Source organism: Oratosquilla oratoria, chromosome 27, assembly GCF_046742065.1.
Source record: "Oratosquilla oratoria isolate Oo_2021 chromosome 27, ASM4674206v1, whole genome shotgun sequence".
Lineage (NCBI taxonomy): Eukaryota > Metazoa > Arthropoda > Malacostraca > Stomatopoda > Squillidae > Oratosquilla > Oratosquilla oratoria.
Window position 1 is genome coordinate 11,513,709 of NC_134803.1, and position 27,825 is coordinate 11,541,533.

The window sequence follows — 27,825 nt, forward strand, 5'->3', positions numbered from 1 at the left end:
GGGAGGGAGTCCTCTCCTTTCGCCTAGGGTTCCTCTTCTCTTTTAGGAGCTTGAGCACATTCTTAACAGACCTGTTCACCAACTCCAGCATTTTGCCTGTGTCATCCTCGCCAAAAGTCGTGGCGACAGCAGACACGACGCCAGTCACTATCAGCTCGATGTCATCCTCCCTGAGGGGGATGATATCGGACGGATATTCAGGTGGAGAGGACCGTCGGTCCTGTGCTCGTGGGGTTGGTACGGGGGGCGTGGGTTTGGCTTTAGATTTAGGGGTGGGATTAGAGGCAGGTGTGGATTTGGAGATGGGTGCAGGTTTGGAGGCGGGCACGGGTTTGGAGGTGGGAGCGGCCTTTTTGGGAGCTGGTTGTGTCTGTGTGGGAGCTGTCTTCAATGTTGGGAAGTGCGCCTGATTGTTCAAATCAGGAGCACTGTGTGTAGGTGGTGGTGGTGCAGTGGCAGGAGAGTGTTTCCTGCTGCCCCATACAAATGTTCCTGGGGGGGGGCAGGTATGAAGTCCTGCTGCTTCTCAGTCCTCTCCTTTGAGGCAATGGCCTGCACTTGACGAACTGCGCACCCGGTATTCCAGGCGTGGTGCTTCTTCCCACAGTTCGGACACTTTGGAACAGTCTCAGTGCCAGCTTTGAACTTGTCGAGACAAGTCTCAGTGGCATGAGGCATGCTACAAATTCCGCACTTGTGCTGTTTAGCTGTGCACCTCGCCTGGTGATGACCGTAGCGCTGACACTTGAAACAACGGAGAGGATCAGGGATGTACGTTCGTACATCATACCTGCCATACCAACCCAGGTCAATTGAGTTGAAAGGTTCGCCTTTCACGGTAATGAGGACCTGGCGTGTCGGACGCTTGTCCCACCGACGCATTCTCGTGGCCGAGATTACCTGAGGATGGTCCTCAATAACCTCGGTCTCGAAAGAGGTGTGGTAATCGTGGGCCACGAGACGATGCTTACGGTCTTCCGGGTTAAGCCGCTCTAGGTTCAACGGCTTGCCATCGAGTGACTTGATCCTCTCCAACTCCTCGACGACGTCATAACTGCTCGGTAGCAAGAGCACGTTACTGTCGCCAAGGGGTCGAAGGGACAAGAGCTGACCGCGGAGAGGGCCCTTCTCGAGCACTCTTACTACCTCAAACGCGGTGTCGTACCCCGCCGAGGGTACAACCTTGAAGGTGGGGAGCTTGCCACCCTTCGAGCTAATCGGGGCCATCACCACAGCAGCTTCGCCACTCGGTGGAACCGGTGGAACCGGTGAACCCGGAGCGCAGCGTCTCTTCTTAGACACGCAGGTCCAAGATTCAGTGTCCGCCATGGCGGCACTGATAACGAGAAAACCTAACTTGAAAACCTATAATCCTCAACAACTTAGAGAAAAAAAAAATGTAATCTAAGGGGCAGGGGTTCGCGGGCGTAAGCTAGCGCGTTCGTACTGTCTTCTCCTGTCTACCTGGTAAGCAGTCAATCGAATAACGAGGCTCGGTTGCGCGAGGGTGCGCGAGACCGGACTAAACGCTTGATAAAGGGTCCCCCCTCTCCCGCCGTGAAAGCGATTTTTAACAGAACCGCAAGGGCTACGCTAACCGTGCAGGGAGAGTTATGTGGGGCATAATCCTGCCAGAGCGAGATTCCTCGGATAAGGGGGAATTAGCTCGGGTAGCAGTACTTTCGTTATAATAATCGTTAGCACACGATCAGAGCTAGCGACTAGGGTAATCGTGGCTAAATCAGTCGAGTTCAAGGCGATGAAGATACGCAGCGAGGATGTCCTGTCCATTCAGACTCAGTCTTATCTCTGAGAACAAGAAGAACAGCCATGGTGACATGAAAGAATACGCCAGCATGGGCTACCGTATATAAATATTTGGTATAGGTATCTATCGAATCTTATTTTTCATGTTTAAATAGGCCTAAATACCATGAAACATGATCAATATTCATGATATTTGCCCATGTTCACAGCATCCTAGTTTGAATTTTTTTTGTTGGCTTTGTTGCTTCAATTTAGGTATGGTACAAATTCCGTTGCGGCCGTTCATAAACTTGTGTCAAACACCTGACTACAACACCCTCTTTCGGGAGTTATATTAACTAAACGTCACCTCGATGAGAGACTGTCCTATTTCACCACTGTCATTGCAGGTTCAAAGCTAAAACGAAACTGTCTGTAGTTTGTTTCAGTATTAAATAAAAAATGGTAAAGACGAATTATTTCCTCAAGATATAAAATGAACATTTTCTGTAAAAATCCCGAAATTTTTCTGTATATTTTACTTTCAATAAACTTTTTTTAGATCATATTTCCTACAAACTAAGCTACAAAGTAACAAAGGACCAACGCACAACATGAGTCATATACCGGTACATGTAGTTCCGACTTTTTCTTAGTTGTGTCCTGATTGATGCCTAAACTGACACTTAATTTAGAGACAAATCAACAGATTTCCCAGCGGTGGCTCTAGCCAATGAAAAATACTTCTCCATGTAACCTCGTTCACATGATATAAATACCGAGGTAAACTTGCGTTATAGACAAATGCGATCGGGCATGCGCGTTATACGTCGGTGCGCGCTATCTGTGTACTGAGATAACGAAGTGCATGGGTGCGCATTATAACCCGATGCGCATTTTAAGCCGGAAAATACGGTACCTTTTGACTCCCTGGTAAATGGGAAAAAGCCTTAGGTATATATCAATTACAAAAAAGTTGCTAAGAGCAAACACCCTAGCTTACTTTGAATTAGAACAATGGCTCAAAAACTATAGAATGGAAGCATAAATCATAAATCATTATTAACATTTCTCAGTCTAAATAACCATGAATAAAACACCCAAAAGTAAAATCAAATGTCTAAACTCTTCCTTTGGAGAGAGAGAAAAAAAAGAATCCTTGGCCAAACTCTTGATACTCATATGACTTTCATCCTGCACATCAAAGATCAGATAGCAAAAATCAATTAGAAAATATATTGGAAACAGCGGCTTAGGACAACAGAAGTGAACTAATCACTGATTATAAACAATGCACAAGAACCACGCTCAACTATGCTTCCATAGTTGGGCCCTGTTCACACAAGCAGTTTGAACCATACAGAAGCCACAGCAGTATCACAGTCAAGAAAAAAATTGCATGGTTGTGTGAACACCTCCATTGATTAGCACTGTAACTGAATTGCAGCAGTTGAAACTGCTAGTGTAAACAGGGCCTTAGGTTCCCAACTTACTTTACTTAGTTTACTTAGTGAAGTTCCGAGGTCGATCCTCACAGCCGTAGTGGACTACCGCTGCTGCCAGTCATGTTGTCACTCCCCGCGAGGGTCAGTTGGTCTGGTAGTGATTTTGGAGAGAACCTACTGATGGCGGTGTAGCCTGGCACTGGAGGCTCGTCTGGCACCTTCCGCAGGAACCTGTCCAGTGCATGTTTGAAGCTGTCCACTGAGCATTTAGTTTTCTCTCTCACCTCTTTTGGGAGGGCGTTGAAGATTTTTGGACCCTCATGGCCTAGTCTGGTTGCCAGTAGGGTCTTAATCCTTTCTGGGGCTCTTGATGGGATAGTTTGTCTCTCGCACTTACGCCCATGCCTTACACTGTGGTATGGCTTGATTGTTGAGGGCGTGGGGTCTGGAACAAGTCCCTCAAGGATTTTCCATGTGTAAATGGCCCTGTATCTTTCTCTCCTCCTTTGTTGAGAGTATAGACCTAGTGCTCCCAGGCAATCCCAATAGTTGAGATCTTGCATCCCTTTGATGTGCCTGGTGTAGTTCCTTTGGACAGTTTCAAACATCTGGATGTCTCCGCGTTTGAGTGGCGACCAGAGTTGGCTACAATAGTCCAGGATCGGTTGAATAAGTGACTTCCAGAGGGTAAGCATCACTTGAACCTTTCTTGAGGAGAAAGTCCTTAGGATCCAGCTGGCCATCCCTCGTGCTCTTTTCACTGACTGCATGATGTGGTGCTGAAAAGTGGCATCATCACTTAAGTGAATGCCCAGGCTTTTTACATGGGCTTTGGGTGTGATTTTCATACCTCTTTCCGTGTGCAGTTCAGTGTTGTCTTTAATGCCTTGGTTTGTGCCATATCTCAAGACCTAGACCTTCTCTTCGTTGAATTGCATGTTGCTGTTGTTGGCTCATGCATAAACTGAGTTGAGATCGTCTTGTAGATGTTGCATGTCCCCACTTTCCCGCACTGCACGGTTGATGTGGGCATCATCGGCAAAAGACAGGAGGGTTGAGTCCACCCTCCTATTTATGTCATATAGACTAGGAATAGGAGGGGGCCGAGTACAGATCCTTGTGGTACTCCGCTTATTACCTTGGATTCAATGGACTTCACACCATCAACTGCGACTGTTTGTGTACGGTCTGTCAGAAAGTTGTGAAGCCAGACTCCTACCTTCCCTGAGATTCCTAAATCCCTTACCTTGTGGAGGAGGACACCGTGGTCCACCTTGTCGAAGGCTTTGGCAAAGTCTAGCAATACTACGTCAACATTTCTCCCCTCCGACAGGTTCCGTAGTAGCCAGTCGTAGTGTGGCAGTAGGTTTGAGAGGCATGACCGACCTTTCCTGAAACCATGTTGATTCTCTTTAATGATTTTATTCACTTCAAGGTGCGTGAGCAGTTTGTCCCTTACACATTTCTTAATTACCTTGACAATGTGGGACGTGAGGGCGACAGGTCGATAGTTCTTTGGCAAGGTCCGATCTCCTCCTTTGTATATTGGGCTTATGATGGCTTGTTTTAATAGTGCCGGGATCTCTCCTTTGTCAAAGGAGGCTAGCCACAACATATGGATTGGGACTGCCAAGACCTCGCTGCATTTTAGGAGTAGGATTGCCGGAACGCCGTCTGGTCCAGCGGCCGAGTTAATCCTAAGCTCCTTTATTGCCTTTTTGATGTCTCCTACTGTCACTTGAATGTCGGTAAGCTGGTTCAGATTCGTAGTCACCTGGTTTAAGAAGGTTGTGGGATCGAGGATTTCCATCTGTGTTTTTGGTATTCTGAACACACTGTTGTATTGGTGTGCCAGCATCTGGCAGGTTTCCTGTGGGGCATCTGTTATGGTGCCTTGTTCAGTCACTAGGGGTTCAATCTGTGACTTGGTTTTGAGGAATTTCTTACAGTAACTGTAGAAGACTTTCGGGTTATGCCTTATGTTTTCTATAGCTTGGTATTCCTCCGTTCTTCTCTGCTCCTCGTGTGAGTGTTTGATTTTCTGCTCTATGTCCTCTATTTTTGAGGAGATTGAGAGCCTTTGGGTCTCATTGCTACTTTTAATGAGTTTTAGGTTGAGGTTGGCACGCTCTCGCATGAGGATTTTCCTGTCGCGCGAGATGGAGTACCTGCGATCCTTTTTGTTGCTTTTTCGTGGCACATAGGCAGTACACACCTCCAGCAAAATCCTCAATAATGTGTTGAGAGTGGTGTTGGGGTCAGTTTCCTGCAGTGCCAGCTTCCAGTCAATCTTCCTGAGATCCTGTTGTAACTGTTCCCAGTGTACCTTTTGACTGAAGAAGTTGAAGCTGGCGAAGGGTGTCATGTCCGGAGGAGTCAGGGATTCCTGTGGTGTCTTACTTTTGGTGTAAGTTGTGTTGATGTGGATTATATTGTGGTCAGAGAAGATTGTTTTCTCTGACCTGCAATTGCTGATCGACTCTTGATTATTGGTAAAAAAGAGGTCCAGTATGTTGTTCCTCCTAGTCGGCTCCATTATATGCTGGTTTAGGAACAGTTTGTCAGCGGTCTCTAGAAGGAGTTTGGCTTGGGCTTGGTCTTCTAGAGTGCCCCCACTGGTTCCGCCATCAGGCCAGCATATAAAGGGAAAGTTGAAGTCACCACACATGATGATATCTGTCATGGCATGTGGGGTGGTCTCCAGCACTTCGTTCAGTTTTCCCAAAGCTTTCGAGAAACTTTCGAGATTGCACTGAGGTGGGCGGTAGCAGTTTATAATGATTAGATTTATGTTAGTGATGTGTAAGGCTAGGAGTTCTATCACCCCGTTTGAGTGGGATAACAGTGTCTTGGTGTGGGCGGCTAGATCGTGCCTGAGGTAGACCATTGCACCACCGTGGCTTCTTCCTTCTCTGTCAGCTCTAAATAGGGTGTAGTTGGTTATTCCTATCTCAGACTCTTTTACGTCGCTAGCCAGGTGGGTCTCCGTTAGGGCAATGAACATTGGGTCCTCTTCTAGTGTTAGTTCCTTCAGGAAGGAGACTTTACTTCTATTGCTTTTAGGGTAGAGGCCCTGTATGTTACCCATTAGGATGGACTCTAGTTGGTGTGAACGACGGGTGCCCATGGGAATGCCGGATGGGCCTGAAGTGGTGGTCAGTTCCTGTGACTTCCTTGCATCAGGGAGGATAGTATTAGGCCCTGGGACTCTACAGGTTTGGTCAGCGTGTTCATGGTGGTCTGTAGAGCTGTCGCTATCTCTAAAAAAGGTGAGCTAGCGTTTGTGTGTGTGTTTGATGGGGAGCCTGTGGATGTCCCTGGTCCTGACTTGTGTCTGGTATTCCCTGGTTTGCTCCCCAGGTTACCAGGTTTTTTGTTGTTGTTGGTGTTTGATTGTGCGACTTGGGTTTTGGCGTCATTTGGTTTCCATGTCCCTTTGACACGCGTGAATTTGCAAGACTTGATTCGGCATATGCTGTGCCTTACAGAATTCTTACACATGAGTGGGTGGAACTGAGGGCATTTATCCCTTCCTAATTTGCAACCACGATCATCTCGAGTACCATGCGTCAAAAGCTTGTAGCATGGTTTGGGGTGTCTGTAGTTGCATTCCTTGCCCGAGTTGCCATGTCTGCATCGGCCCTTCTTATAGTATCTTTAGATGGGGGTTTCCTTGCCCTGGTCCTTGAGCCCAGCCCCGTTCTGAGGGGGGTTGGCTGGGCTTAGACTTATAGGTGGGTTTGCCTGAGGGGGTTGGGTGGGGACAGGGGCTTGTTTCGTCTTGGCATCCGAAACCTTAGCCTTGGGAATTATCCCGGTAGGGTGAGGTACTTTCGTCGCTTTGTTTTGGACAGGGTTATGAGTCTCCACTGTCTTAGTGGCGACCGCCACTGTGTCTGTGGCGTCAAGGGCCTTAGCCTCGGGAATTGTCCCGGTGGGGTGATGCTCTTTAACCGAGTTAGTGTGGTCAGAGTTACTAGTTACTTGCCCTTTCTCTGTAGTCTTGGGCCTAGTCCCTGTGGGGTGGTTTGGGGTTTGGTCAGTTGATACGTGTTGCTGTGTGGTGTGCCGTGGTTGTTGGGATGTTGTGGTGTCCTTTTGGGTCAGTGAGTCCTCGTTATCTACCCTTGTATGTGTTGGTGGAAGTGGGTTCGATGCGTTCAGGGAGGCACTGATATCTCTTGTTAGTTTGCTCGTTTTTGGGAAGTTTTATCCTGCCAAATTAAAGCGTCTTCCGCCTCCTTTGTTTCGTTCATCGCTACGTCGTCATCCCCGTATGTTTTATCAAAACACATTTTACACGTGTATTTTCTGTTTGTTTTTATGAAGAACATGATTTGATATAGGGGAAGCCCCGTGCAGAGATAGTGGATCCAATTAGGACACCCATTGTAGCCTATGGTGTGTTCAATGTCCCCGTCCGCGCCACACGAAGCGCAGATATCTGTATGTTGTGATTGGGCGGAGGCAGCCATGATGCTTTGTGCGACGGACGCTTGGTCGCTTGGGTTTGTTAATGAAATTGGATTTACGGGGTTTCGCTTATATGATGCACTTCACTTTCACTTTCACTCGACTGGGTCTTTTTTTGTGTGTGTGTGTGTGTACTAATTTAATGGATAAACTCTTCAGTAATTCTTAAGTACGGAAGATAAATACGGAGCACTGTGAATGCGTCTGACCTGACCTGACCTGAATGACCTGACCTGACCAGAAAAAAACAAACATGAGGCACTTTATAAGCTGTACAAAATAATACATTGAGAACAATGGCAGGATATGTCCAAACCACCACACCAATAAAGCATCCTCACCTAGAGACCCAAAATTCTCCCAAGTGAGTATTATATGAAAATGACAAACACAGTTCTATGCTAGAGCCCACTACTAATGTTCCCTCCAAGCCATATGTACTTAATTGTAGTATAAAGGATAGGAGCAACATTTATTGAGTCTCGTCTCCTATTCTCATTTTTTATTATATTTAGCCTTGAATTCATGTACAGTTCCAACTTGCTCTATAACCTTGATTTCCAATTATCATATTTAGATTTGAATTCGTGTGCTGTTTGAGTTTGGGCTACCTTCTAAGCTATTTCACATATTCATGCATTTACAAGTATGTGGAAAATTGTAATTCTTCATATCCTTTAGACATGTGGTCTTTCTTAATTTCTTTCCATGACCTCTTGGAGTCCTCCAATATTAACTACTTCAGTGTGACTCAATTTCTCGTGTGCAGCATCAGTTGCCATATGTAATTTATATCACACTATTCACATTATAAAATATAAAGTCACTGCTGTATTAATCGTTCTCTTTTACTCTGAGTAATAATAAACACAGAAAATATAATCAAACCAGTTCACTGAATCTGGGGGTAACTCATGTACAACTTCAAAAAATATAGGCTATATATACAATTATGACACCAATGCATCGTGTACCCACTCACGCCTCATGATACCTATGTATACGCGTCATCGTACCAAAGTGGTTAATCAGATCCCTACTGTCAATGCAATCCACCCCCTTCAGTGACCTGAATGCTGTAATCATATCACCCCTTTCTATTTAAATCATTCAAAATTACCCAGTGCTTTTAGTTTTTCCTCATGTGGTTTATCTGCCAGGTTGGGGTCAGTTTGGTTGCTGTGTGCATGCACATATTTGAAAGACTAGTCCACAAAGAGAAAATATGCACACAAAGTTTTCAAGATGATTTTTTTTTTCAATTTAAGAAATTAATTGTATAGTTTCATCATAATGAATAAAAAATATTTCGAGAATCTGTAAATGACCTTTGAAGTGTAAGTGTATAATTTCATAATTTCACATGTAGTTCTGAGATTGTTTACTGTGTTTGGCAGTCAGTATGGTGAATCACATAAGTTTGTATACAAGCAAATTGTTGCACTCACAGCGAAAAATTAGAGGAAACTGCCCACAATCCTAATTAAACAAGCACGACCAGATGAATGGTTTATATATATATATATATATATATATATATATATATATATATATATAAATATATATATTATATATATATATATATATATATATATATATATATACACACACACACATGAAATAGCAAACTGGATACTGAAAGAATGCAGGAATGAACTGGCAGACAAAATACATAGCATACTAAATAGTTCCTTGAAAGAAGGAAAAGTTCCAGAAGATTGGAAAAAAGCAAATATAGTACCTATATATAAAGGAGGAAATAAAGAAGAACCTACAAACTATAGACCAGTCTCTCTAACAAGTACAATAGCAAAAATTTGTGAAAGAATTATCAAAAGTAGATGGGTAAAATATTTAGAAAAAAACAAAGTGTTAAATCCAAGGCAATTTGGATTCAGACAAGGACGATCATGCGTCACCAATTTAATATGTTTCTATTCAAGGCTAATAGATATAATACAAGAAAGAGATGGATGGGCGGACTGTGCATTTTTAGACCTAAAGAAAGCTTTTGACAAAGTACCACATAAGAAGTTGCTTAAGAAATTAGAAACTGAAGGAGGAATACAGGGCAAACTACTAAATTGGATGGAAGACTTTTTGCAAGAAAGAAAAATGAGAGTAGTGATAAGAAACCAGCACTCAAAATGGGATGAAGTAATAAGCGGTGTTCCGCAGGGAACAGTTCTGGCCCCAATAATGTTTGCTATATATATTAATGATATGGATGAAGGAATTGAAAGCTATATGAGCTTCTTTGCAGATGATGCAAAACTACTGAAAAGAGTGAAAACTGAAGAAGATTGTGAATCACTACAGAGAGATCTAAATAAAGTACAGGAATGGAGTAGGAAGTGGGAGATGGAGTTCAATACAAAAAAGTGTAGTATAATGGAATTTGGAAAAAGCAAAAACAGAATAACAGGAGCATATAAATTGGGAGAAGAAGGAATAAAAAAAAGTAGAAAATGAGAAGGACCTGGGAGTCATTGTTATGAATAATATGTCACCTGAGAAACATATAAATAAGATTTTTGGAGAAACTTATAGTCTAATAAGAACAATCAAAGTTGCATTTACATACCTGGATGAAGAAATGGTGAAGAAAATCCTAATCACCCTGATAAGACCAAGATTGGAATATGCAGCAACGATATGGTCACCAAGTACAAAAAAATGTATTAAAAAACTTGAAAGAATACAAAGAGCAATTACAAAATTGGCACCAACACTCTCAAAACTATCATATGAAGAGAGACTAGACAAACTTGAACTACAGACACTAGAGCAAAGAAGAGAGAGAGGAGATTTGATAGCTATTTACAGAATCATGAAAGGCATAGAAATTACTGATAGAGAGAATCTGATAAAATGGGATGACAGAAATACAAGAGGACACGGAAAGAAAATAAAAAAAGACAGCTATAGAAGAGATTTGAAAAAGAACAGCTTTCCTCACAGAGTGATAGACAGTTGGAACAAGTTAGATGAGAAAGTGGTGTGTGCAAAAACAATACATGAATTTAAAAATAGTTTAGATAAAATGAGATATGAAGACGGGACCCCACGAGCATAGCTCCCCTTCCCGTAAAATACAACTAGGTAAATACAACTAGGTAAATACACACACACACACACACACACACACACACACACACACACACACACACACACACACACACACACACACATATACACACACACACACACACACACACACACACACACACACACACACACACACACACACACACACACACACACATATATATATATATATATATATATATATATATATATATATATATATATATATATATATATATATATATATATATATATATATATATATATATATATATATATATTGGTAGGAGGCCATGTTGTATACATGATTTCAAGAAATCTACAGCGACAATGGCGTTGTTGAGTTTATATTGGAGCTTTAATTTCTCTCGTGCAACAAGTTTCTGTGGTGACTCCAAATAGCTGAGAAGGTGTCCAAAAGACATTGGGTGTGGTTTTCTCTTTTTTAATTCTCCTATACGTATTTCGACCTTACTCGGTCATCCTCAGGGAGGGAGTAACAATAGTTGGTGATTACAGGGTTTAAATACAGGCCGTACAGATTACTACAAACCCCAATCTAACATCTGAAATATGTGCTGAAGTCAATAAACGAAGAGGACACCACAATACCTCCCTACTCACATCCCCTCTTCGGAAAGCAGCCAAGGAACTGAAAGAGCAGGATAATATCGTCATACGTAGGGCAGATAAATCTTCCATCTACGTCCTACTTGACAAGGAAGAATACGTCGGAAAGATGAAAACCATACTAGATGACACCAACAAGTTCAAAATCATCACAACTAACCCCACCCTGGATCTGAGAAAGAAACTCAACAAGATCATCAGAAAAAACAACATAACAGCAGGCACCACCAAACTTCCCCTAGTCGAAGGAGACCACAAACTTGGATATGCCTTTGGGAATGTTAAAACGCACAAGCCTGGAAACCCCCTCCGCCCTATCATCAGCCAAACACCTACAGTTACCTACAAACTTGCCAAACGCCTTAACTCCTTAATAACCCCATACATCCCAACCTCCTACAGCCTAAAATCGTCGCAGGAATTCCTCACCATCCTTGAATCCTCCCAACCAGTAGGGGTCATAGCCTCATTAGATGTCGAGAATCTGTTCACAAATGTGCCAGTAAAAGAGACTATTGACCTCATCTGCCAGAGTATCTACCACAAGCCCAACTCAACACCCCTCGCCGTCCCTGAAGCAATCCTCCGAGAACTCCTTGAAATCTGCACGATGGAAGCTCCCTTCTACGGTCCAGATGGGAAAATGCGCATACAGGTAGACGGCGTGGCAATGGGATCCCCCCTTGGACCACTCTTCGCCAACTTCTATATGGGATCCATCGAAGAGAAAGTCTTCAACGACCATCCTGACATGCAGCCCTGTATCTACGCCCGGTATGTTGACGACATTTTTATTAGCGCAAAAGATTCCCAATCTGTAACTCAACTCTCACACACATTCAAGAAACATTCAACCCTTAATTACACCTATGAACACCAACGCAACGATGGCACCCTCCCATTCTTAGATATACTAGTAGGCACAGCCTCAGATCGATTCACGACTGAAGTCTACGTCAAAGACACTAACCTCGGTTTCTGTCTTAACGGCAGTAGCGAATGTCCAGAACGCTACAAACAAAGCGTGATCCGATCACTAGTGAACCGAGCCTTCTCTCACAGCAGTACATGGAAAACCACGAACAACGAACTCCAACGTATAACAACACTACTTGTCAACAACGGCTATCCACAACACTCCATCGAATCCATTATCAAAAACAAGATGAACTCCTTTACCGGCCAACCAACACCCATAAACACCAATATACCAACACTGGACCTGTACTACAAAGGACATATGAACACCGGCTACAAAGAAGACGAAAGAACACTTCAAAATATTATCACACGTAACATTCGACCCAACAACCCAGACACTAAGATACGCCTAATCGTATACTACAAAACCTCCAAAACACACACCCTGGTTATTAAGAACAACAGCCAGCCCCCCAACCCTCCTCTACAAGAAGTCAATGTCGTGTATCAGTTTGATTGCCCTGTCGGTGATTGTCAGCACCGCACCTCCTCATACATTGGCATGACTTCTATGACCCTCTCCAAAAGACTCTCATACCACCTCCAGAATGGCGCCATCAAAACACATATGACAAAAGAACACAAAACCACCATCACCAGACAAACACTAAACGAAAACACTAAAATAATCTACAAAGCCCACGACCCCCTTCGCCTTAAGATGGCCGAAGCAGTGAACATATACATCGAGAAACCTTCCATTAACATACAACTCATGCCCACAACCACACTCCCAAGCAGTAGACGCACATAACACAAACAATAACACCCCTTTCCACAATCCACAAGGAAGTTGCTACTTCCACGTACGCAGCGCTACGGAGCACGGCTACATGAAATGACCTCTCCCAGTGTTCGGCCAATGTACGGCCTGTATTTAAACCCTGTAATCACCAACTATTGTTACTCCCTCCCTGAGGATGACCGAGTAAGGTCGAAATACGTATAGGAGAATTAAAAAAGAGAAAACCACACCCAATGTCTTTTGGACACCTTCTCAGCTATTTGGAGTCACCACAGAAACTTGTTGCACGAGAGAAATTAAAGCTCCAATATAAACTCAACAACGCCATTGTCGCTGTAGATTTCTTGAAATCATATATATATATATATATATACACATATATTGTGGCGACGCCCCAACAGTCTAGACCAGACTGATCGCGACGCAGTTCTGTTCTGTGCAATTTGGGAATGAGGTTCCCACGGACTTTTTGGGTGAGCCCGTTTGGAAGGTGATTTAATGTATGAGTGTGTGCGGGTTTTTACCACACCCACTCATACATTCACAAGGTGTGCATACGTATGTGATATACGTATGCACATCCCGGTGAATGCACCCTTCCTAACATGAGCGGTGTATTCATATGTAATAAATGTGTAACATTGAGATATAAATATAAGTTTAAAGGTGGGGGGGATGACACTCCACCAGCCGACGCAGTTTGTATTTGCTTAAATGGCTGCATAGGCGGCGCACAAAACCCTCAATTGTTGTCGGAGGCCCTCTCCTCGGAAAAGCAGTTGCGGGGCAATACTTGTGGTATTGCTCAAGGGTGGCTTCTGAGTGGCGGCAATGGCGACATCTTCTTTCTTCTGGCGTGGGGTTGTTCTTGATTTCCCAGAAACAACGGTCCTCCAGCCGCAGACGGAAGAGCAGAGTTTCCACTTTTCTTGGTGTGGAGCGAGGAAGTACAAGAGGCTCGTAGTCTGTGACTGCCCTGTACCACCTCGCCCTTTCTGATACCTCTGCCTCCAGTCTGTGCTGAAGGAACCGTTGTACCTGGTTAAGAGCACTGGTGCGTATGCGCAACTGATTTCTGCTAAGAGGGACGACAACATCGACTTTGGGTCTTTGGCGCGCCGCTTCAGCTGCGGCGTCGACTAGCTCATTACCTGGGACACCCACATGGCTCGGCATCCAGTTGAGGGTAACACTCCTGCCTTGCTGGTGTAGCTTCAGCAGGAGTGCTAGGATGGAGGTCAGTAGGCGTACATTGTCGCTGGGCTGTGTTGAATCTAAGCTGCCTAGCAGGGACTGTGAGTCCGTGTGGATCACTACAGGACCAGTTCTAGATATTAGAGCATGCTCTAACGCTCCTTGGACCGCTATGGCCTCAGCTTGGAGAGTGGATGCATGATCAGATACTCTCCTGCCGAAGGTCAAACCATCCGTCACGAAGGCAGCCCCCGCACTACGAGGCCTGTTGGGGTCTACGAAGCCATCCGTATAATAGACCGCCATTCCAGGTTCCGACAGTGAGCGGATGCCTTGTAGGGCCTGCGCTCGTACTCTTTCCTGATCACATAACTTCTTCTTACTGGGAAGCTACAATGTGACAACGAAGGTTGCAGGTATCGACAGCCATGGTAGTGGGGACTTGAACTCTGGGTGTGGAGAGTCCTTACCCTTCTCAAGGAGAGCACTGGTGAGCCTGAAGGAGTCCAGGAGCCCAGACGCCTGAGATAGCCAGGTACCGGAGTGGATGAGATTATCCACCCGTCCCAGAGCTATCACAAGGCTCTGACTCAGCTCAGTTATCCTGGGGCTCTGTACTATCTTGGCAAGAAAGTCGACCTCCAGCCTTCTGACCCGTGATGTTAATGAAGGCAATGAAGCCTCCATCTGGAGGCTAACAATCTTGGTTCAAGGTTAAGCTCCTAGGATAATCCTTGCTGTGGCATTTTGGCAAGGCTCCAGGTCTTCGAGCTTGGCAGTCGCCACATTTATGAGAGCTGGGGCAGCGTAGTCCACCAAGCTGCGGACTGCTTGCACATAGAATGTGCGAAGGACCTGATGCGTGGCACCAAGTGCCTTCCCCGTCATTGCTCTCATAACTGTGGTTCCTTCTGAAAGGTGAGCCTCCCATCAATCCAGACCCCCAGGTACGGAAACTGGTGAACCCAATCCAGCCTAAGGTCCTGGATGGTGAGGTGCTCCTCTTCTTTCCAGAGTCCTTATGCCATGGCCTTCGATTTTGTAGGGGAGATCTTTAACCCTTACCTGCAACATTCTGTTGCCACAGTGCTTATGCAGCGCTGGGCCCTGCTGAAGCACTGCCGTTTCCCAGTAATTGTGAGTGCAATATCATCTGCATAAGAGATAACCTTGCACCCATGTGGTAGAGGTAGTTCCAGAATGTTGGAGACGAGCACATTGAACGGAGTGGGGCTGAAGACCCCCCCCCCCCTTGTGGAGCGCCATTCTCCAGCATTCTGGCCTCTGATATGTGACCCTGAAACCTTACTTTCGCAGACCAGTGACTGAGATAGTCAGCAATCCAAGAAAGCAGCTTGCCTTTTACGCCTTGCGAGCAAGGGTGTCTAATATCACAAGTGGACTGGCCAGCTCAAACGCCTTTTCCAAATCCAAAAAGACCAAGATGGACGGAGTGCCACTGACAGCATTGAGGAGTGTTGCTATACTGTTTGCTGTGCCAGTGCCCTTGCAGTAAGCATGGATATGCTCATGCATTGGGCCCAGTTTCCACAGCAGCCTGTTTAGCACCATCCTCTCCGCTGTCTTCCCCATGCAGCTTGTCAGGCTGATGGGGCGATAAGCACCAGGTTCTTTTGGCTTTGGAATTGGCGTTATGATTGCCGTCTTCCAGGCTGTTGGTAGCTTGCCAGTCCTCCAAGACGCGTTTATCACCCTTAGAAGTGCCTCGTCACCCGCTGGCCCAAGATGGGTCAGCATGGAATAGGTGATGAGGTCCTCTCCAGGTGCCGTGTCTGAGCTGGTCTTGTGTGTGACCCGTAGCTCCTGAAGCGTAAAGCTAGTGTCAGTATCATCCGATCGACTCATCATGTCCTCAACACTATGACGCCTCACTCCTTGGAGATCCTGCAGTGTGTCTTGAACACACTGCGGGAGTGAGGTGCCGCTGGAGCGAGAGACAAACTACAGCACCAGCAGCTGCGCCTCAGCATCAGGGACATGATGAGTGCGTCGTGGTTAAGTCCTGCCAGTAGCTTTACGGAGCTTGGACCACAGCTCTGCTAGGGAGGTGTGAGTGTTAAAGCCCTCACACCATTCAAGAAATTTAGCTCTTCTGGCATCTGCAGCTATGACATGAGCGTCACGACCTGCAGCGCGCAAGTTGGCCAAATTGGTCTGAGTTCGGCGCCGTCGGAAAACACGCCTAAGCATGTTCACCCGATGGTTAGCCTCTCTCACCTCAGGGGTATAATACCAACTGTTCTTATGTTCCCTGGAGGACTGGCGAGTCTTTGGGATGGCTCTGTTGGTAGCCTCCTGAATGGCTGCAGAAAAGTCAGCTTCTAACGTTTCCACGTCCTGTGGTGGAACGTAGGACGCTGCCTATTCTTGAACAGATCTTTCAAAGACTGGCCAGTTTGCCAAAGCTGTCTTCCACCTGGGAACAGGTAATACAGCTGGTATGGATGGTGCATCCCGTATGTGCACTGAGACACAGAAGTGATCACTAGTGACAATAAGATGCACCTCCTAGGTTACCCTAGGGAGGAGAGTGGCCATCGCCAAGTCAGATCAAGTCGTCCACCTTGAACGTGCGTCGGATTACCATCATTCAACAACGCAATGTCAGGGCATTCATCTAATACGTAATTTAAGTGGTGCCCAGCGACATTGGGCCCTTGGGGCGACATCAAAATATTGTAATGGGCGTTGAAGTCCCCTCCTATGATGAGGAGTCTGTCCGCAGCAAGAGCACACACTTCTCCAAGGTCCAGTTCCGCTCTCTGGCCCCTGTATATGTTATAGATGGTGTACGTTTCGTGGGCCCGATGGAGTCGAACCGCAAGAACTTCCACACCATCCCCACATGATACAGGGTCCACGATCTCACTACAGGGTTTGGATGATTTGACTAAGATCATGCACCCCCTAGTAGTGGGTAAGCGAGGGAGGGAGAAGATGCGATATCCCGGAAATCGCACCACATCGCTCACCAATGTCTCTTGGAGAAGTATGATATCGTAATCATACTCTTGCGCAAGCGCAAGGAGATACGAGCTTTTGCTGGGGAACCCGTTCATGTTCCACTGTAGCAACCTTAAGTGACTATTGAACAGGGCGACTATCTTCCCTGTCTAATTCCATTACAGTCTCATCTTGTCCTCCCCGGTCAGAAGACAAGATGGGTTGCGTCTTTGTAACAGTGGGAACATTTCCCTCCTCATCAGAAGAGGAGTCTTCAAGCCTAAGTGCATAATGGCTTTGGGGCTTAGCAGAAGGCACTTTCCTCGTCTTTGAAGATGTGGGTGTTGCTTTCCCAATGGTAAAAGTGGGTGTGGCGGGCTTGGGGGAAGTGGAAGGGGAGGAGGAGGAGGCGGTGGATGAGGAAGAGGCAGGGGAAGAGGCGGGGGAGGAGGCAGGGGAGGAGGCGGGAGAGGAGGAGGTAGAGGGGGAGGGAGTCCTCTCCTTTCGCCAAGGGCTTCTCTTTTCTTTCACAAGTTTGAGCACATTCTTGACGGCCCTATCCACCATGACGAGCATCTTCTTTGGGTCGCTTTCCCCTAGGGTAGTAGCGACTGCAGAGACGACACCAGTCACAATCAGGTCGATATCATCCTCCCTAAGGGGGATGACATCAGACGAATACTGAGGTGGAGGGGGCTGCCGTTCCTGTGCTCGTGGGGTTGGTACTGGGGGCGTGGGCTTGGCTTTAGGTTTGGGGGTGGGATTGGAGGCAGGCGTGGGTTTGGAGGCGGGCGCGGGTTTAGAGGTGGGCGAGGGTTTGGAGGTGGGCGTGGGTTTAGGTGCGCTTGCTTTTTTAGGACGTGTCTCCATCTCAGCTAGTGTACGCTGAAAGACTTCGCCTTCCTGGGGAGATTGTCAACCCCCGGCTTTGGCGATCCCGATCGTTACGCCCTCCTTCAGCTCATCAAGGAGACCTTCTCCAACACCCGCCCACCGCCACAACCAAAGCCAGTGCATGTTCCCCCGGCCCTCGCCGCTAGTGATTACGTTTTCGTCAGGCGGGACTCCAGACAAACCCCTCTCCAATGCCCGTACGATGGACCCTTCAAAGTCATCAGCAGATCGGCGAAACACTTCTTCATCCACCGAGGTGCTAAGCCAGATCGCATCTACATCGACAGGCTTAAGTCAGCTTACCTCCCCCTTTCTTCCCCTACCAACGCTCCCCATCACCTCCAATTTCTCTTACAACATGGTCCTTAACCCATCCCCACCACTGAGCAACGCCCCATATCGAGTGTTCCCCCCGAACCTCAAGACACCACCCCTCCCCCGGGACCACTCGTCTCTTCAGGCCACCCCTTTCCACATGATTCCTCAACCCCACACAGCCAGGCTCAGTCAGATTCCTCGCGGCAACCGCCCCCTTCATCACCCAGGCTAACCCTGCATCCCACCACCAGTGTTCCCCCCCAGCTCCATGCCCAGCCGGACCACCCTCGCCAACACAATGACCATGCCTCCAGCACGCTGCCGCCAACATCCAGGCCGTCCTCTCCGGAGATGCCATCTGATGGTACAATCACCCGTTCCGGTCGAGTGATAAAAAGGCCGGCCCGATTCTGCCCGATTCTCACCCTACCTCCGCGGCGCTCGCTCCCAAAGAGGGGGGGGGGAGTATTGTGGCGACGCGCCACCAGTCTAGACCAGACTGACCGCGACGCATTTCTGTTCTGTTCTGTTAAATTTGGGAGTGAAGCTCCCACGAGCTTTTAATGTGAGCCCGTTTGGAGGGTGATTTGACTAATGAGTGTGTGTGGGTTTAACCACACACACTCATACATTCACAAGATGTGCACACGTGTGTGTTACACGCATGCACATCCCGGTGAATGCACCCTTCCTAAGATGTTAAGTGTGTACAGTTGTAGGTGTCACAAGTGTGTAATAAATTGTGAAAAAGGGGGGGGGGATTCAATGTATGAATGCATGTGGTTTTGGCCACGCCCACTCATACATTCACTAGATGTGCATCCCTATGCATATACGTATGCACTTCCCGGTGAATTCACCCTTCCAGACATTGACGGTGTATACATACAAAGCACAAGAAATATAAAAATTATAGGGGGGGCTGACACTCCACCAGCCGACGCAGTTCGTACGGACTTAAGTGGCTGCATAGGCAGCGCACAAGACCCTCAGATGTTGTCGGAGGCCCTCTCCTCAGAAAAGCAGTTGCGGGGCAAAGCTTGAGGTAGTGGTCAAGGGTGGATTCTGGGTGGCGGCAATGACGACATCTTCTTTCTTCTGGCGTGGAGTTGGTCTTTATTTGCCAGAAACAACGGTCCTCCAACCGCAGACGGAAGAGCAGAGTTTCCACTTTTCTTGGTGTGGAGCGAGGAAGTACAAGAGGCTCGTAGTCTGTGACTGCCCTGTACCACCTCGCCCTTTCTGACACCTCTGCCTCCAGTCTGTACTGAAGGAACCGTTGTATCTGGTTAAGAGCACTGGTGCGTATGCGCAACTGATTTCTGCTAAGAGGGACGACAACATCGACTTTGGGTCTTTGGCGCGCCGCTTCAGCTGCGGCGTCGGCTAGCTCATTGCCTCGGACGCCCACGTGGCTCGGCACCCAGTTGAGCGTAACACTCCTGCCTTGCTGATACAGCTTCAGCAGGAGTGCTAGGATGGAGGTCAGTAGGCGTACATTGTCGCTGGGCTGTGTCGTTTCTAAGCTACCTAGCAGAGACTGTGAGTCCGTGTGGATCACTACAGGACCAGTTCTAGATATTAGAGCATGCTCTAACGCTCCTTGGACCGCTATGGCCTCAGCTTGGAGAGTGGATGCATGATCAGATACTCTCCTGCCGAAGGTCAAACCATCCGTCACGAAGGCAGCCCCCGCACTACGAGGCCTGTTGGGGTCTACGGAGCCATCCGTATAATAGACCGCCATTCCAGGTTCCGACAGTGAGCGGATGCCTTGTAGGGCCTGCGCTCGTACTCTTTCCTGATCACATAACTTCTTCTTACTGGGAAGCTTTGTGACAACTAGGGTTGCAGGTATCGACAGCCATGGTAGTGGGGACTTGAACTTTGGGTGTGGAGAGTCCCTACCCTTCTCAAGGAGAGCACTGGTGAGCCTGAAGGAGTCCAGGAGCCCAGCCGCCTGTGATAGCCAGGTATCAGAGTGGATAAGAGTATCCAACCGTCCCAGAGCTATCACAAGGCTTTGACTCGGCTCAGTTATTCTGGTGCTCTGTACTATCTTGGCAAGAAAGTCGACCTCCAGCCTTCTGACCCGTGATGTTAATGAAGGCAATGAAGCCTCCATCTGGAGGCTAACAATCTTGGTCCAAGGTTGAGCTCCTAGGATAATCCTTGCTGCGGCACTTTGGCAAGGCTCCAGGTCTTCGAGCTTGGCAGTCGCCACATTTATGAGAGCTGGGGCAGCGTAGTCCACCAAGCTGCGAACTGCGTGCACATAAAATGTGCGAAGGACCTGATGCGTGGCACCAAGTGCCTTCCCCGTCATTGCTCTCATAACTGTGGTTCTTGCCTTCAGTCTCTCCTTGAGATAGGCTAGTTCCTTCTGAAAAGTGAGCTTCTCATCAATCCAGACCCCCAGGTACTGAAACTGGTGAACCCACTGACAGCACTGAGGAGTGTTGCTATACTGTTTGCTGTGCCAGTGCCTTTGCAGTAAGCATGGGTATGCTCATGCATTGGACCCAGTTTCCATAGCAGCCTGTTTAGCACCATCCTCTCCGCTGTCTTCCCCATGCAGCTTGTCAGGCTGATGGGGCGATAAGCACTAGGTTTCTTTGGCTTTGGAATTGGCGTTATGATTGCCGTCTTCCAGGCTGTTGGTAGCTTGCCAGTCCTCCAAGACTCGTTTATCACCCTTAGAAGTGCCTCGTCACCCGCTGGCCCAAGGTGGGTCAGCATGGAATAGGTGATGAGGTCCTCTCCAGGTGCCGTGTCTGAGCTGGTCCTGTCCGTGACCCGTAGCTCCTCAAGCGTCAATTTAGTGTCAGTATCATCCGATCGACCCATCATGTCCTCAACACTATGACGCCTCACTCCTTGGAGGTCCTGCAGTGTGTCTTGAACACACTGCGGGAGTGAGGTGCTGCTGGAGCGAGAGACAAACTCCTGCACCAGCCGCTGCGCCTCAGCATCAGGGGCATGATGAGTGCGTCGCGGTTGAGTCCTGCCAGTAGCTTTACGGAGCTTAGACCACAGCTCTGCTAGGGAGGTGTGAGCGTTAAAGCCCTCACACCATTCAAGAAATTTAGCTCTTCTGGCATCTGCAGCTATGACTTGAGCGTCATGAACTGCAGCGCGCAAGTTGGCCAAATTGGTCTGAGTTCGGCGCCGTCGGAAAACACGCCTGAGCATGTTCACCCGATGGTTGGCTTCTCTCACCTCAGTGGTGTAATAACAGCTGTTCTTATGTTCTCTGGAGGACTGGCGAGTCTTTGGGATGGCTCTGTTGGCAGCCACCTGAATGGCTGCAGAAAAGTCAGCTTCTAACGTTTCCACGTCCTGTGGTGGAACGTAGGACGCTGTCCATTCTTCAACAGACCTCTCACATATTGGCCAGTTTGCCAAAGCTGTCTTCCACCTGGGAACAGGTAATACAGCTGGTATGGGTGGCGCATCCCGTATGTGCACAGAGACACCGAAGTGATCGCTAGTGACAATAGGATGCACCTCCTAGGTTACCCTAGGGAGGAGAGTAGCCGTCGCCAAGGTCAGATCAAGTCGTCCACCTTGAACGTGCGTCGGATTTCCATCATTCAACAACGCAATGTCAGGGCATTCATCTAATACGTAATTTGAGTGGTGCCCAGCGACATTGGACCTTTGGGGCGACATCAAAATGTTATGATGGGCGTTGAAGTCCCCTCCTATGATGAGGAGTCTGTCCGCAGCAAGAGCACACACTTCTCCAAGGTCCAGTTCCGCTCTCTGGCCCCTGTATATGTTATAGATGGTGTACGTTTCGTGGGCTCGATGGAGTCGAACCGCAAGAACTTCCACACCATCCCCACATGATACAGGGTCCGTGATCTCACTGCAGGGGATGGATGATTTGACTAAGATCATGCACCCCCTAGTAGTGAGTGAGCGAGGGAGGGAGAAGATGCGATATCCCGGAAATCGCACCTCATCGCTCACCAATGTCTCTTGGAGAAGCATGATATCGTAATCATACTCTTGCGAAAGCGCAAGGAGATACAAGCTTTTGCTGCGGAACCCGTTTATGTTCCACTGTAGCAACCTTAAGTGACTATTGAACAGGGCGATCGTCTTCCCTATCTAGTTCCATTACAGTCTCATCTTGTCCTCCCCGGTCAGACGACAAGATGGGTTGCGACTTTATAACAGTGGGGGCATTTCCCTCCTCATCAGAAGAGGAGTCTTCAAGCCTGAGAGCAAATTGAAGTTGGAGCCTAGCAGAAGACACTTTCCTAGTCTTTGAAGATGTGGGTGTAGCTTTCCCAATGGTAAAAGTGGGTGTGGCGGGCTTGGGGGAAGTGGAAGGGGAGGAGGAGGAGGTTGAGGAAGAGGAGAGGTAGTGGAAGAGGCGGGGGAGGAGGCAGGAGAGGAGGAGGTAGAGGGGGAGGGAGTCCTCTCCTTTCGCCTAGGGTTCCTCTTCCCTTTTAGGAGTTTGAGCACGTTCTTGACGGCCCTATCCACCATGACTAGCATCTTCTTTGGGTCGCTTTCCCCTAAGATAGTAGCGACTGCAGAGACGACAGCAGTCACAATCAGGTCGATATCATCCTCCCTAAGTGGGATGACATCAGACGGATATTGAGGTGGAGGGGACCGTCGGTCCTGTGCTCGTGGGGTTGGTACTGGGGGCGTGGGCTTGGCTTTAGGTTTGGGGGTGGGATTGGAGGCAGGCGTGGATTTGGAGGTGGGCGCGGGTTTAGAGGCGGGCACGGGTTTGGAGGTGGGCGTGGCTTTTTTGGGAGCTGGTTGTGTTTTTGTGTTTGTCTGTGTAGGAGCTGGTTTCAGTGATGGAAAGTGCTCCTGATTGTTCAGATCAGGAGCACTATGTGTAGGTGGTTGTGGTGCTGTAGTAGGAGAGTGTTTCCTGCTGCCCCATACAAATGTTCCTGGGGGGGGGGGCAGGTATGAAGTCCTGTCGCTTCTCTGTCCTCTCCTTAGAGGCAATGGCCTGAATTTTACGCACTCCGCATGAGGTATTCCAGGCGTGGTGCTTCTTTCCACAATTGGGGCACTTGGCAACAGTCTCAGTGCCAGCCTTGAATTTGTTGAGACTGTGTTGGCATGGTGTATAATATATATATTGTATTATTTTAGTATTTATTGTAATAATTATATTATGTATAAAAGGTATTTTGTATTTATGTAAGATATCGCAGATGCGATGCGCGTCTTTGTTTTGGTGCGAACGAGAGCGTGGCGTCAGTATTTGAGCAGCGTTGTTAGCAGGTGCACGCATTGTGGTCCGTGTTGTAAACAAATATATACATTCTTAACAAGCTGTAATTTCGTATTCATTAGCCATCCAAAACATTAAATGGTGGCAGCGTATAAACAATCATTGTGCACACCTCCACAAACTAAAGTTAGAGTGCTGAGCTTCCGTTTTTTTTTTTTTTTTTTTTTCTCTCTCTCTCTCTCTCTCTCCCATTTTCCTTTCCACAGGCTACAGGATTTGTTAGTTGAGACGTACTAGTGTTTTCTCATTGTGGACCAGTGACTTTTTATTTACGTAAACATAGCACCAAATACCAGCAACAGACATTGTTCAGGACCATTGGGTGCATGCCGCTGTGTGATTTAATTTGGACAACGTTTTCCCCGAGAATCTTCGTGGCCGGCCTTCTTTGGGACTGATATCGCTGTCTGCTTTAGTGGGACGGTCGTCTCAAGTCACTTCGTGACTTGCAGTTTAAATTGCTCCGTGGATGAAGACGGATTCGTGGTTGCAGTCTCAAAATTCTCGGTCGGCGGCTCCACCGGCCTTGTGTATTGTAAGCGTATGCTCTGCGCCCGCAGACATTGGCTACCTTGTTACTTAACAGTTTTGTATAATTTTTGCCTTCGGCATACTTGTATTGTCCTTTTTTTTTTTTTTTAGATTTTGTGAATATATTGTCATAAAAAAAAATCACCTATCCGGTCGTGCCTTGGGCGGCCATTTGTATGACGTCACTCTTTGTTTACCTTTTTGTAATGTTACCCCGCAGTGAGTCTTGGGTACATTGACGTATCAGTGCATTGTACATTTTTTTACGTAATTTTGCTAATTACAGTCTTCCTATAATTTTTTCTTCATTATTGATATATGTATTGCATTGTTTCTGTGTTTCAATGTTTCTGTTTGTGTGAATTTTATCATTCTCTTACGTTCGTGTCCCATGTCCATGTGATTTCTCTATATTATTATTATTTTATTATTATTATTATTATTATTATTATTATTATTATTATTATTATTATTATTATTATTATTATTATTATTATTATTATTATTATTATTATTATTTACATTATTTCATGCTTTGTGCTAGTGTGTTGTAATTGCATTAATTCTTGCTTGGTGTCAGTGTTTTCGTATGCTCTTACGAAGTGGGTTACGGTTGTCATCTCCTATCATGTCTAAGTCAAAGAGGCCTTCGTTTATCAGTTCACAAAGCTCAGCTGAGACAATGGCGCATACATTGACACTGTTGCATCAAAACCCGTCGGTTGTGCAATTTTCTGGTCAAGATCCTCATTATAGGGCGGCTGATTTTATCCGCCAATGTGAGGACGCCATTGTCCATTCAACTGTTTCGACGGGGCCTGAAAAGATCTCCTTTGTGAGGTCCCAGATTGTGCCAAATTCTCTAGCATCGGAGTTACTTTCAGCGTCGTGTTTAGATCCCAAATCTCTGGACTATAATTATGACACCTTTAGGTCTAATTTCTTTAAACTTTTTTCAGATACCCCTGGTGGTGGTTCGTTCCATTGGTGCTTCAAACTGGCTTATACTCTACTATCCCGACTGGGCACTCTTGATTATAGACGGGCGCAAGCTCAGACCAGTATCCTTGCTATTGACGCTTTAGAGTCACTTTCACATTCCGATTGGGTAGATAATGGCAATATCACTTTAGATAGATTTCGTATTATCATTGAATTTCTCTTCTATATCTTTTTTTTTTTTTTTTTTTTGTGTGCCTTCTGAGAGAAGAGCAGCATCTTCTCTCATGTATAAGCCTGATGAGACTCTATTGTCTTTTGCGTCACAGCTTTCCCGTTAACTAGGGGAAGTACCGTCTAGTTCCTTGTGTATTAGCAATGCTCATCAACATGGTCATGTCCCTTGTTCTCCTCAGTCCTCTCAGTCTACAGTTCCTACTCATAGTTCCCCTCAATCTACAGTTACCCCCCCCCTCCCCTGTTATGTACCTTTTGTAACAGGTCTGGTCACTCGAGCGACTTTTGTTACCGCCGTAGGCGCCAGGTACACAAGTCAAGACTGTCCCCTGTTCGCAGGAGTGTACCTACTGTTTCTTCTAATCTGTCGCATGACCTTTCCAGAGTAGAACCTCCAAGTAGACTCAGTTATTGCCATATCCATGGTCATTGTAAACACTCGACTGATCAATGTTTCAAGGTTTTGAAACTTAGGGATGAGACTTCTCACCAGCCTCGTCAATCCCATTTTCACCAGCGCGTGTTTCACAACCCAAAGAGTTGACCAGCAATGTTCGGTCTCAAATAATTCCCTTTGTGGCTATTGAGTCTTCTCAATTACTTACCTTTCAATTTCTTACTAGGGATACGCCTCTTTCTGTCACTGTAGATACTGGTGCAGAATGTAGTCTGTTAAGTAGAAAGGCTTACTTTGCTCTACGGGAATTGTATAATCTCCCTTTATCTCCCTTTTGTAATCATTTGCATTCTGTGCAAGGTTCTCCCTTGCTTGTTCTTGGATCTGTTTGTCTTCCCTTACAGTTTCCCTCGTATGCTACAGTCTTCAATGTCACTTTTGCTGTCGTCTCTGGCATTGCCCTTAAGTGTGATTGTCTCTTGGGTATTGATGCTCTTACAGCTCATAGCATAGATATTTCTCCTAGTCGCCGTGTGGTGACTTTCTGCAATTTTGATATCTCTGCTTCGGATAGGCCAGTTTCTGTTTGTGATTCTCCTGTGCTTGATTAGTCCGCACAAGTGCCTATCCCAACTTCTAAGCGCTCTACCCCTGTTGCTCATTGTGCTGCTGTTGTTGTAGGAGAGCATCTTATTGAACCTTCAAGTTCTGTTCGAGTTCCGGTGCGCGTCTCAGGTGCCCCGATAGGGTCTGACGTTCTCTCTTTGCCTGACTCTATTCGTATTCGTCGGCTTGCCCTAGAAGGAACTCTCTCCACTATTCGTGAGGATCATGTTACCACAGCGATGGTAACCAATGTCACGGGTGCTCCTATTCCTCTCTCTCCTGGCAGTCACTTAGGCTCCTTTGAGGTGGTACACGTTGCTGCTTTCCAGGATTCGCCTATTATAGCAGCTTCTGTTCTACAGTCTCCTCCAACACGTGACCCTGCTCACTTAGCTTCTGAGCTTGCCACATTTGTAGGCGAGATTGATTTTCCTGAAGAGACGCCTCGTCTCCTTGACCTGCTAGTTACCCACCGTCAGGCTTTGGCTTTACCAGGTGATCCGTTAGGGGTTACGACCGTGTGGTTCATAGAATTGATCTTCATCCAGGCACTCGCCCTGTTTACGTCCCCTCTTACAGGCTACCTCACTCTCGTCGGCTTATAGCCCAGTCCTTGGTTGACGATTTATTGAGTGAAGGTGTTGTACAGGAGTCCCACTCAGAGTGGAACTCGCCTCTTCTCCTGGTGCCTAAGAAAGATGGATCTTTTCGTCCTGTAGTTGATTACGGGAAAGTCAATGAGGTCACTATTCCAGATCATTATCCTCTGCCTATCTTAAGCGAGCTTCTTCAGTCCATTGGCACTGGTAATACGGTGTTCACCACCTTAGATTTAAAAGCAGGTTTTTGGCAGATACCCCTAGAGGAGAAGTCTCGTAAAATCACGGCCTTCTCGACTCCCAGTCGGCACTATGAATGGCTTCGTTGCCCCATGGGTTTGCGGGATGCTCCTTTGACTTGCCAGCGTTTAGTTAACTCCATTTTTCATTGCTTAGTTGGGAATGGACTTTTTGTTTACCTGGATGATTTGATTCTAGTTTCCAAAGATGTGGAAAGCCACTTTTCTAAGTTGTCCATGGTCTTGCAACGTTTTGCTGAAGCTGGGTTGAAACTCAACTTACCCAAGTGTTCCTTTTTCAAGTCTAGTATCCAATTCCTAGATCATGTTGTAGACAAGCATGGTATCCATACCACAGGTGAAAAGATCAAGGCAGTCAAGGACTTCCCTATACCGAAGTCGGTTGAAAATGTACGTTCCTTCCTTGGACTTGCAGGATACTATCGTGCATTCATTAAAGACTTTACTTCAATTGCTTCCCCTCTCACTCGCCTTCTCAAGAAGGACTCTTCCTTCCAGTGGCGTGAT

The 27,825-nt window shown here is 46.8% G+C and overlaps 2 protein-coding genes across 2 annotated transcripts; both read right to left on the reverse strand.

The window, feature by feature from the left end:
- Positions 1 to 277: 277 nt before the first annotated feature.
- On the reverse strand, positions 278 to 27,554 carry LOC143039893 (uncharacterized). The gene is made up of 2 exons (XM_076210221.1): positions 27,478 to 27,554; positions 278 to 2,665 (listed from the first exon to the last, which is right to left on the reverse strand). Exon 2 carries the CDS (start codon positions 1,327 to 1,329, stop codon positions 415 to 417), a length of 915 nt encoding a protein of 304 aa, XP_076066336.1. The 5' UTR covers positions 1,330 to 2,665; positions 27,478 to 27,554; the 3' UTR covers positions 278 to 414.
- On the reverse strand, positions 4,264 to 6,318 carry LOC143039737 (uncharacterized). Its single transcript, XM_076209978.1, has one exon. The coding sequence runs from the start codon at positions 6,316 to 6,318 to the stop codon at positions 4,264 to 4,266; it is 2,055 nt and encodes a 684-aa protein (XP_076066093.1).
- Positions 27,555 to 27,825: the final 271 nt, after the last annotated feature.